General features: G+C 44.3%; 1 protein-coding gene across 2 annotated transcripts; it reads right to left on the bottom strand.

Moving 5' to 3' along the window:
- Nucleotides 1-1,691: 1,691 nt before the first annotated feature.
- Nucleotides 1,692-11,296, bottom strand: LOC138674194 (olfactory receptor 5J3-like). Of its 2 annotated transcripts, none has more exons than XM_069762105.1 (2): nt 7,721-8,623; nt 1,692-2,244 (listed from the first exon to the last, which is right to left on the bottom strand). In XM_069762105.1, exons 1-2 carry the CDS (start codon nt 8,621-8,623, stop codon nt 2,221-2,223), a joined length of 927 nt encoding a protein of 308 aa, XP_069618206.1. In that variant the 3' UTR covers nt 1,692-2,220. The 2 variants fall into 2 exon arrangements, with proteins under 2 accessions (XP_069618206.1, XP_069618205.1); XM_069762104.1 differs by lacking the exon at nt 1,692-2,244 and adding an exon at nt 11,286-11,296 and having other exon boundaries at nt 7,546-8,612.
- Between the last annotated feature and the right edge of the window lie 1,327 nt (nt 11,297-12,623).

Genomic DNA, 12,623 nt, shown 5'->3' with positions numbered 1-12,623 from the left:
CGGGTATCGGGACCCATGTTCAAATAATATTCAAATAATATTTGATAGTAAGGGATAATTTGTGCACCAGACTGAGGGATGGACACTGTGATGTGTTGTTGTGTTAATGTGCTGCTATCACAGTTCAATGATAATCGCATTGACTGGGGTGGGTATTGAGTTCCAGTGGGCGGGCACATAGGGGTAGCGTAGGCATATATTGAATAGGAGCTCTCCTGCAGGGCTTCAACCCTGATGAAGAAGGGCATTTACCCTTCAAAACGCATCGGTTTGCTTTTTGGTCCCAGCGAGGTTCCGTAGGCCTGTGACGTCACACGCTGCTCGTCAGTGGCGGCCATCTTTGTTTCCAAGTGCAACCAGGGACGCCTCCGGCCGAGACGTTCCCTGGCTCTCCACTTACTAGCGACACCCCATACCGGTCTCGCCTGACTGTCGCCTGACCCTCTGGTCACCACCTGCAGACTCGCTCTGCTCCCACATTCGCCACGGTCACCTCCCGAATACCGCACATCCCCTCTGACACTTATCAGGAACAGCTGGGCGTCTAAGCAGATTCAGCACACGGTAAGAGCCTCATATTACTATTATTACTATTGTTATTGCGGCCATCGTACTTGCCGACACCTGCTCTATTGGGGGACCTAGTGGCTTTACATGTATGGTGTACATTTTCAGGTGGATAGCCGGTTTACCAGCTGGATACTGAGCACACCATTATTTACAGTGGGACATTTGATTTGTTTTATTCACCATTGCACTCAGGTGGATCGTACCCCTGTATCCAGGGATAGGTCACCTTAATCACCCAAGCGCGGTACCAGTTACTAGTATACTTAGATTCTGTTATGTGTGTGGTAGTGTTGAGCGATACCTTCCGATATCTGGAAATATCAGATCGGATTGGATCGGACCGATACCCAAAAAATATCAGGTATTGCTGATTCCGATACCGGAAACCAATGCAAGTCCATGGGATTCAAATATTGGAATTAAAATAAACCCTTTCTTTCCTTGTAGGTTAATTCTACATGAAGGAAAACAACTAAAAATAATGTAGAATGTATTGGGGGAGGTGTAGGAGACATTAAAGGCATAGAGGTTTAGGCCAATCAAATGGAATAGCAGGAATTAATTTTTTTTAAGACGTTCGGAGTTACAAAGATATTGACTATGTTAAGCTTTTTTATTTTTTGTCAGATATTTATGTTTCACGATTTCCCTGCTCTTCACCTTCTTTTTTACTTCTCCCACACTTTCTCATTCATCATCCTCAGCAGCAGCATCTTTTTCATCAACTTCTTCTTCACCTTATTCATCTTCTTCTTCACCTTCCTCCTATTATTCCTTTTTTTACATTCTTCATATTCTTCTTATTCAACTATTATTCTTATTCATATTCTACTTCTTCATCTTCTTCATATTCTTCTTCTTAATTATATTCTTATTTGTGACAGGCATTCCTGTAGATGTTATCTACAGGTCCTTCTCAAAAAATTAGCATATAGTGTTAAATTTCATTATTTACCATAATGTAATGATTACAATTAAACTTTCATATATTATAGATTCATTATCCACCAACTGAAATTTGTCAGGTCTTTTATTGTTTTAATACTGATGATTTTGGCATACAACTCCTGATAACCCAAAAAACCTGTCTCAATAAATTAGCATATCAAGAAAAGGTTCTCTAAACGACCTATTACCCTAATCTTCTGAATCAACTAATTAACTCTAAACACATGCAAAAGATACCTGAGGCTTTTATAAACTCCCTGCCTGGTTCATTACTCAAAACCCCCATCATGGGTAAGACTAGCGACCTGACAGATGTCAAGAAGGCCATCATTGACACCCTCAAGCAAGAGGGTAAGACCCAGAAAGAAATTTCTCAACAAATAGGCTGTTCCCAGAGTGCTGTATCAAGGCACCTCAATGGTAAGTCTGTTGGAAGGAAACAATGTGGCAGGAAACGCTGTACAACGAGAAGAGGAGACCGGACCCTGAGGAAGATTGTGGAGAAGGACCGATTCCAGACCTTGGGGAACCTGAGGAAGCAGTGGACTGAGTCTGGTGTGGAAACATCCAGAGCCACCGTGCACAGGCGTGTGCAGGAAATGGGCTACAGGTGCCGCATTCCCCAGGTAAAGCCACTTTTGAACCATAAACAGCGGCAGAGGCGCCTGACCTGGGCTACAGAGAAGCAGCACTGGACTGTTGCTAAGTGGTCCCAAGTACTTTTTTCTGATGAAAGCAAATTTTGCATGTCATTCGGAAATCAAGGTGCCAGAGTCTGGAGGAAGACTGGGGAGTAGGAAATGCCAAAATGCCTGAAGTCCAGTGTCAAGTACCCACAGTCAGTGATGGTGTGGGGTGCCATGTCAGCTGCTGGTGTTGGTCCACTGTGTTTCATCAAGGGCAGGGTCAATGCAGCTAGCTATCAGGAGATTTTGGAGCACTTCATGCTTCCATCGGCTGAAATGCTTTATGGAGATGAAGATTTCATTTTTCAGCACGACCTGGCACCTGCTCACAGTGCCAAAACCACTGGTAAATGGTTTACTGACCATGGTATTACTGTGCTCAATTGGCTTGCCAACTCTCCTGACCTGAACCCCATAGAGAATCTGTGGGATATTGTGAAGAGAAAGTTGAGAGACGCAAGACCCAACACTGGATGAGCTTAAGGCCGCTATTGAAGCATCCTGGGCCTCCATAACATCTCAGCAGTGTCACAGGCTGATTGCCTCCATGCCACGCCGCATTGAAGCAGTCATTTCTGCCAAAGGATTCCCGACCAAGTATTGAGTGCATAACTGAACATTATTATTTGATGTTTTTTTTGTTTGTTATTAAAAAACACTTTTATTTGATTGGATGGGTGAAATATGCTAATTTATTGAGACAGGTTTTTTGGGTTATCAGGAGTTGTATGCCAAAATCATCAGTATTAAAACAATAAAAGACCTGACAAATTTCAGTTGGTGGATAATGAATCTATAATATATGAAAGTTTAATTGTAATCATTACATTATGGTAAATAATGAAATTTAACACTATATGCTAATTTTTTGAGAAGGACCTGTATAAAAGTTTGAAGATTACACCTTCCGTTCTGCCTGTCACAAAAGATTTACAACAGGATTTGTCCGCGTTCAATTTTGCCTGCAGCAGCAGGTTTTTTCCAGGGGCACCATGAGGAGGAACGAACTCACCCCCATACACTGCTTAGTCTTCTTCTGCTTATAATTTAGATAATATCTTTTGCTCTGATTTTTAGTCTTATGCTTAATGTTCTTCTGATTTTTGTTCTGCAGCTTCTTGTTCTTCTGCTTCTTGGTCTGCTGTCTCTTGTTTTTCTGTATCTTGGTGGTTGTCTTCTTGTTCTTTGTCCTTTTGGTCATCTTCTTGGTCTTCTTCGGGGTGGTCTTCAGGGTCGTTGTCTCCAGGGCCATCGTCTCCAGGGTCGTTGTCTCGAGAGTCATCGTCTTCTTCGGGGTGGTCTTCAGGGTCGTCGTATTTAGGGTCGTCGTCAGGGAGATCCAGAGTGATTACCAAAACCATTTAAAAAAGCTTGAACTTGGAAATGTAGCAGAAGGTACAAGAAGGCTGAGGAACTGCCGAGAACCAGCTGATGGTACTGGAACCCGGTTACTAAGCTCCACTGCGGCCGGAGGAGAATGAGAGACGGCAGCCGAGGTGGTTCAAAATTCCCCCTGTGCAGCGGTGGGAACTCAACACCTAACACTGTGTATCTAATCCTATTCTGTGTGATACAGTCTGCTAAGCCATGTATCTAATCCTATCCTGTGTGATACTGTCTGCTGAGCCGCGTATCTAATCCTATCCTGTGTTACTGGCCTCTGAGCTGTGTATCTAATCCTATCCTGTGTGATACTGTCTGCTGAGCTGTGTATCTAATCCAATCCTGTGTGATACTGGGCCGTGTATCTAATCCTATCTTGTGTGATACTGGGCTCCCCATGCAGTCTGTGTCAGAGAATGGTCTGTGTTGGCATCGTAATAAATTATGTTATTTTCAGTTTTGCCGAAAAACAAAACAGACTTCTACAGAATGGAGGGAATAGAACTAAGCAACATCACGTGTGAAAATGATTTGGGTATACTAATAGATCACAAACTGCACATCTACAGTGTGATGCAGCAGCAAAAAAAAGGCAAACCCAGTTCTAGGATGAATTAGGAGAACCATAGAATCTCGGTCACGTGAAGTATTTTTCTCCCTCTACTCCTCCTTGGTAAGGCCTTATCTGAAATATTGTGTTCAGTTTTGGCCACCACAATTTAAAAAAGTCATTGAAAACCTGGAGCAAGTTCAGAGAACTATCCAGATAGTGAGCTGACTGCAAAGTAGGTCCTACAAGGATCGATTTAAGGATCTGACAATGTTTAGCTTGCAAAAAACAAGGCTAAGGGGAGGCTTAAAGGGACACTGTCACCTGAATTTGAAGGGAACAATCTTCAGCCATGGAGGCGGGGTTTTGGGGTGTTTGATTCACCCTTTCCTTACCCGCTGGCTGCATGCTGGCTGCAATATTGGATTGAAGTTCATTCTCTGTCCTCCATAGTACACGCCTGCGCAAGGCAAGATTGCCTTGTGCAGGCATGTACTACGAAGGACAGAAAATGAACTTCAATCCAATATTGCAGTCAGCATGCAGCCAGCGGGTAAGGAAAGGGTGAATCAAACACCCAAAAACCCCGCCTCCATGGCTGAAGATTGTTCCCTCCAAATCCAGGTGACAGTGTCCCTTTAAGTATCCAAATATCTGAAGGGATGTTCCAGCGCAGAGGGATTATCCTTGTTCTCATTTGCACACGAAAATACAAGAAGCAATAGAATGAAAGTGAAAGAGCGAAGATACAGATTAGATATTAGAAAAAAACATTTGACAGTGAGGATGATCAATGAGTTTAACAGGCTCCCTTGAGAGGTGGTGAGTTCTTCTTCAATGGAAGTCTTCCAACAGAAGCTGGACAGACATCTGCCAGAGATGGTATAGCGAATCCTTCTCTACATTGAATAGGGAGTCGGACATGATGACCTTTGAGGTCCCTTCCAACTCTAACATTCTATGATTCTACCTATGCCTGTGGGAGATACTGCTGGACTCATTTTGGCAATTTACATATAGCACTTAAAATATTATTGCTTTTTAGATAAATTACACATCCTAGTGCTTTAGCACGCTAAATCTCCTGAAATTCTACTCAAACAAAATAATAGGTGCCAGGATTTTTCCACTGCATAGGTTAGATCCCAAACCTTGTCTGGTGCTGTGGTCTCCCTTTCCGGCTCGGCCACTGAGATGACTGCTCAGCACAGACCCAAGTCCCAGCACCTTGCCCAGGCTCGTGCTGTATGTGTAGTTACTGCTGGCTCTCCAGCTAAACCTATGATGACTACTGGTATACACGTGCAGCGATGTGCTCTGGAGCCCAAGTCCAGAATTCACCCTACTTAGCATGTCCGTGATGTGGTGCCTTCTCATTGGTGCTCGGACGTCAGATGCTCTGGTGATGTGGTAGCTTCAGATTGGAGCACAGGCAAGGTCCTGTCTGACTGGACTTGAACTTAAGGTATAAAAGGCTCTGAATGGCGCATGCTGGTGCACTAGTATCAACTTATGTTCATGTGTGTATAAACTTTGCAATTGTGTGGGCTGTCTGCATGTGCTCATGGTCGGCTGTAAGCCATTAGAATTCCAGCACCTCCGAAGAGGAGTTTGTTTATATGAATTCAGGGCTGGGTATAGCCACTAGAATTCTGGCATCTCCGGAGAGGAGTTGTTTTGAGTGCAGTCACTGACTGTATGAGCACTGTATGCTACCTGCTCTGTTAGTGAGCTTCGTTCCTCTGTGAGTTTAACAGGGTTTGCATCTAGCATCATTATTTGCCATACTCCTGTGATGTTTAACCGGATATAGCACTCAGTGCTCTGCGGTATGTTGCCGCTCTGTGGAGTAACAGAGCTTGCTACTTAGTTTTCTGTTCACACTGTGTGACGGTTAACACTGTGTGTTTAGGTTGCTATTTCTCTACCTTTAGTTCACCATTTTTCACATTAGCTGCAGCTTTACATCTCTGAACGGTGAACCCCGGGTGGCGAACGCACTTTGTTATTATATTTTATTTAGTGCGTTCTGCCAACCTTAACACATATTTGCTCAATGAAGGCAAGAGAATCAAATCTCATTGATTATATTTTGTTTGAATCGACCTCATTGGCCCTTCGTATAACTGTCTTACTGCTGCCCCTCCTCTTTCTTTTTCCCATAGCTTCCTCTTTCCTTTTCTTCAGTTTGGCTTTTGGACACTGCCACTGCCGACTGGGCCACAATAGTAACGTGGGATGCAACCCATGTAGGGTGTGGCTAATTAAAGCCTGGGTCGAAGGATGACATGTGTTATGATCTGGTGGCCGAGGAGCAGCAAGAGACGTACTCTGGAGAAGGTGGTACCTGTACTGACCGCAAACCTGAACTTAGCACCGCAACTAGAAGTAGCCGTGGGATGTACCTAACGCTCCCTAGACACCTCGACACAGCCTTAGAACTAACTTCCCCTAAAGATAGAAACAAGAAAACTATCTTGCCTCAGAGAAAATCCCCAAAGGATAGACAGCCCCCCACAAATATTGACTGTGAGATGAGAGGGAAATGACATACGCAGACTGAAATCAGGATTTAGCAAAGGAGGCCATTCTAGCTAAAAAGAAAGAATAGGACAGAGTACTATGCGGTCAGTATTAAAACACTAGAAAATATCCACCATAGAAAATACAAATCTCCACATCTGACTAAAGACATGGAGGGTATATCTGCATCTCCAGAGACACAGCTTGGCTGCAAAAAATCTTTCACAGACAAAGCTGGACAAGACAAAACATGAAAATGCACTGAACTATAAGATCCACAGCATGTGGACAGCAAAAACAAAGCCAGAACTTATCTTTGTTGAAATGAACAGCAAAACAAGAGAGACCAGGTATGGATGTGAATCCTCCAAAAACAATGGGCAACTGGCACTGACTAAAGGATCAAGCAAGACTATATAGCCCAGCCCAAATTGCAATAAGTGGACACACCTGATAAATGCGATCCAAAGACAGCAACACTACCACTCATAACCACCGGAGGGAGCCCAAGATCAGAATTCACAACAGACATGACCGTAAAAGAATGAAAAATAAGCTTCTAGACACTGAAAGAAAAGCAGCAGCGGAGGGACAGGCATGCAGAGGACCAAGGATAGGTAATTTTCTACGTTTATTGTTTATGCAGGCATAGACAGCATCCACATACCGCATGGTATACATTTTGTATTGACAGTCTTATGGCACAAAATAGGCATATAGTTGCAAATGTTGGTCTATATGTTTTTTTAGGAAAATGTAAATGGTAATGCAAACATAAACACCAAATGATGAACATTCAACCAAATTAAAAAACTCAAGATAATAAGTGAAAGAAAACATTCATGAAATATAAACTCTGATCACTCATTTGAGCATTTTATCTAATTATATTTGATACAGGGCTTTTCACATTTTCATTAAACTTTGTGTTTTATTTTATTTTCATTTTGGCCTGACCCCAATTGAATATATATATACAGAAAAGTTGACAACATGTGATACAGTCATTGTGGCTCTGCTCTTTCTATACAAAGCAAATCCTATTTACATTAAGTTGCACCAGAGCTTTTTTAACATCCTTATTCCTTAAACTATAGACCATGGGATTTAGCATAGGTATTACTACTGTATAGAACACTGACAAAACCCAGTCCTGATCCTCTGCATATGCAGAATTTGGTCGCAAGTACATAAAGAAAACCGGGCAGTAGAATAAGGCTACACAAGTAAAGTGAGAGACACAAGTGGATAAAGACTTGCTCCTACCTCCAGATGAACCAATTCTAAATATGGCAAACATAATGTAGACATATGATATCACAATACATAAAAAAGAGCCTACTTCAATAGAACCAGCAAAAACAAATAAGAAAACTTCGTTAAGAAATGTATCTTTACATGAAAGTCTTAGGATTGGATTGATATCACAATAGAAATGGTTGACACGATTAGACCGACAGAACGGGAGGTTAAATGCAGCACATGTATGAATTAACGAATTAACACATCCTGCCATATACACTGAGATAACACATTTAACACACTTCACTTTGTTCATAATGACTGTATAATACAACGGTTTACATATAGCTACATATCGGTCATAAGCCATCACTGCAAGTATCATCCCTTCTGTGCTCGCCAGGTCAATGAATAAAAACATTTGTATAGCACATGCAATAATGGAGATTGTTCTGATTTCAGAGAAGATGTTGGCCATAATATTGGGTGTAATAGTTGATGAATAAAGGACATCTAGAAGTGATAAATTCATGAGGAAGAAGTACATTGGTGTCTGCAGTCCTGGAGTTACTCTAATTAATACAATGATCATAAGGTTTCCCAGCAAAGTTATCATGTAGACTAATAGGCAGAGCAAAAAGAGAGGAAGCTGGAGGTCTGGGTTGGAGGAGAGACCAGAGAGAATGAATTCTGTGACAAATGTTCTGTTTCTTTGCCCCATTGAATTCATACGCACAATACAAGGATGGACATTGCAGAACAATTATTCCTCCAGATTTTCATTTAAAGCTGTATTGGTCCAAATCTGTAAGCAAATGGAATAATATAGATGTCTGGTATGTGGCAATTAATCTAAAACCATATAAAACAAATAGTTACAAAAGTATATAAAAATGAGAACATGAAGATGATTATTTCTTCTTTCACTGTTCCTTACTTGCTCTGCTCTTTGCGAATGGCTGCTGTGTATAAGCACCAGCCCACCACAGGTCAAGCCGCGCAGCGTTAATTTTCACCAAAGAACGACAAAATAATTCTAAATTACAACTAAATGATCGGATTGTTGCCACACATACACTGAAACAAAAGAGCCTCAGAAAGGCGGATTAATAAATTAATAAATTTATAAATTTGTAGATTAATAAAAATACATAATCATCTTAGGTGAAGTGCTATTAATCATATAGTATCAATTTAAGAAACAAATGTTACGCAGTTTTCTGTGTTTGCTCTTGGCAATATTAATAGACCAAATTACAGTATCATTCGGTTAATCATTAACCGTTAATGAAATCTTGTCACAGATAATACCTTCTCAAGACTGAGGTAAATGATGTAAGCATCGAAGAAATTCATCAATGTGTGCCTATGTGTCTTTTATAAGAAAATTCTCAGGACATGGGTTCTAGAGAAAAGCAATTCTGCAGCAATATGCCCATGGGAATTTAACTTAATGAATAATGAATTATTAATTCCTAGGTGTCTCATTACACTGGTCAACACTAGTGTTGAGCGATACCTTCCGATATCGGAAAGTATCGGTATCGGATAGGATCGGCCGATATTCATAAAATATCGGATATCGCCGATACCGATACCCGATTCCAATGCAAGTCAATGGGACCAAAATATCGGAATTAAAATAAACCCTTTCTTGCCTTGTAGGTTCATTCTACATGAAGGAAAACAACTAAGAATAATGCCGGATGTATTTGGGGAGGTGGCGGAGACATTAAAGTCATAGAGGTTTATCCCAATCAAATAGAATAGCATGTTTTTTGTTTTTTTTTAAGACGTTCGGAGTGACAAAGATATTGACTATGTAAATTTTTTTTTTTATTTTGTCAGATATTGATGTTTCACTATTCCACGCCCTTCCCCTTCTTTTTTTTCTTTTTTTTTTTTTCTTTTCCCACACTTTCATCTTCATCATCATCAGCATCTTTGACATCAACTTCTTCTTCACCTTATTCATCTTCTTCTTCATCCTTTACCTTTTTTTTTTTTTTATTACATTCTTCATATTCATTTTATTCAACTATTATTATTCTTCCTATTCTACATATTCTTTTTATTCCACTGTTATTATTCTTCCTATTCTACTTCTTCATCATATTCTCATTTGTGACAGGCATTCCCGTAGTTGTTATCTATAAAAGTTGGAAGATTACACCTTCCGTTCTGCCAGTCACAAAAGTTACATTTGTCCGCGTTCAGTTTGGCCTGCAGCATCAGGCTTTATCCAGGGGCACCACGAGGAGGAACGGACTCACCCCCATACACTACTTAGTCTTCTTCTGCATATAATTTAGATAATATCTTTTGCTCTGATATTAAGTCTTATGCTTAATGTTCTTCTACTCTTTGTTCTGCAGCCTCTTGTTCTTCTGCTTCTCGGTCTTCCATGTCGTCGTCTCCAGGGTCGTCGTCTCCAGTGTCGTCATCTCCGCTGTCGTCGTCTCAGCCGTCGTCGTCTCCGCCGTCGTCGTCTCCGCCGTGGTCGTCATCGGGGTGGTCTTCCGGGTCGTCGTCGTCGTCATCGGGGTGGTCTTCCGGGTCGTCGACTTTAGGGTCTTCAACTTGGAAATCTAGCAGAAGGTACAAGAAGGCTGAGAAAATTCCAAGAACCAGCTGATGGAACTGGAACTCGGATGGCTACCCGAAGGTTCAAGAGCCTATGGAACTACCGAGGACCAGCTGACGTTACTGGAACCCGGTTACTAAGCAGGAGGTACCCGTGCTAAAAAGCACTACCAAGGACCGCCTGACGTTGGCGGAACTCGGATACCCAGAAGGAGGCACCTAAGCCAAAGGCTCTGCCCGGAACCAGCTGATGGTACTGGAACCAGGATGGGGAGCAGAAGGTACAAGAGCAAAAGACACTGCCGAGAACCAGCTGACGGTACTGGAACCCGGATGGGTAGCCGAAGGTCCAAGAGCCAATGGAACTACCGAGGACCAGCTGACGTTACTGGAACCCGGTTACTAAGCAGGAGGTACCCGTGCCTGAAAGCACTACCAAGGACCACCTGACGTTGGTGGAACTTGGATACCCAGAAGGAGGCACCTAAGCCAAAGGCTCTGCCCGGAACCAGCTGACGGTACTGGAACCAGGATGGGGAGCAGAAGGTACAAGAGCAAAAGACACTGCCGAGAACCAGCTGACGGTGCTGGAACCAGGTGGTGGACCTGATGGTCCACAGGAGAGGAGAGAACAGCTAGGCCGCGAGGCAGCCGCAGTTACCGAACCCCAACAGTCCTACAGGGGGAGCTGGGCCTACTGGCACTACAGAACCAGCCTTGACTACCAGTTCACGCAGCCCACATAGGAAGCTCCTAAACTGGAGGCACCCTGGAGTTGGCTAACCCGACAGCACCACGACGGGGCAAGCATAGGCGTCTCAGTGAGCTTGACACAACCCGGAAACAGCTGACGGTGCTCAAACCAGGCTTGGCACGAGGGAGTACCTGTGACAAAAACACTGTCGAGAACCAGCTGGCGGTGCTGGAACCCAGATGCGTTGCCCCAGTGTGCAAGAGCCAATGGCACGACCGAGGACCAGCTGACGGTGCTGGAACCCGGTTACTAAGCTGTAGGTGCCCGCGCTTAAAAGCACTACCAAGGACCGCCTGGTGTTGGCGGAACTCGGATACCCAGGAGGAGGCACCTAAGCCAAAGGCTCGGCCCGGAACAAGCTGACGGTGCTGGAACCAGGTGGTGGACCCGAAGGTCCACAGGAGAGGAGAGAACAGCTAGGCCGCGAGGCAGCCGCAGTTACCGAACCCCAACAGTCCTACAGGGGGAGCTGGGCCTACTGGCACTACAGAACCAGCCTTGACTACCAGTTCACGCAGCCCACATAGGAAGCTCCTAAACCGGAGGCACCCTGGAGTTGGCTAACCCGACAGCACCACGACGGGGCAAGCATAGGCGTCTCAGTGAGCTTGACACAACCCGGAAACAGCTGACGGTGCTGAAACCAGGCTTGGCACGAGGGAGTACCTGTGACAAAAACACTGTCGAGAACCAGCTGGCGGTGCTGGAACCCAGATGCGTTGCCCCAGTGTGCAAGAGCCAATGGCACGACCGAGGACCAGCTGACGGTGCTGAAACCCGGTTACTAAGCTGTAGGTGCCCGCGCTTAAAAGCACTACCAAGGACCGCCTGACGTTGGCGGAACTCGGATACCCAGGAGGAGGCACCTAAGCCAAAGGCTCGGCCTGGAACCAGCTGACGGTGCTGGAACCAGGTGGTGGACCCGAAGGCCCACAGGAGAGGAGAGAACAGCTAGGCCGCGAGGCAGCCGCAGTTACCGAACCCCAACAGTCCTACAGGGGGAGCTGGGCCTACTGGCACTACAGAACCAGCCTTGACTACCAGTTCACGCAGCCCACATAGGAAGCTCCTAAACTGGAGGCACCCTGGAGTTGGCTAACCCGACAGCACCACGACGGGGCAAGCATAGGCGTCTCAGTGAGCTTGACACAACCCGGAAACAGCTGACGGTGCTCAAACCAGGCTTGGCACGAGGGAGTACCTGTGACAAAAACACTGTCGAGAACCAGCTGGCGGTGCTGGAACCCAGATGCGTTGCCCCAGTGTGCAAGAGCCAATGGCACGACCGAGGACCAGCTGACGGTGCTGAAACCCGGTTACTAAGCTGTAGGTGCCCGCGCTTAAAAGCACTACCAAGGACCGCCTGACGTTGGCGGAACTCGGA

The sequence above is a fragment of the Ranitomeya imitator genome, chromosome 4 (genome assembly GCF_032444005.1).
Source record: "Ranitomeya imitator isolate aRanImi1 chromosome 4, aRanImi1.pri, whole genome shotgun sequence".
NCBI lineage: Eukaryota > Metazoa > Chordata > Amphibia > Anura > Dendrobatidae > Ranitomeya > Ranitomeya imitator.
Note: the sequence above shows the minus strand (reverse complement) of the source record. Positions and strands in the feature narration are given on the sequence as shown.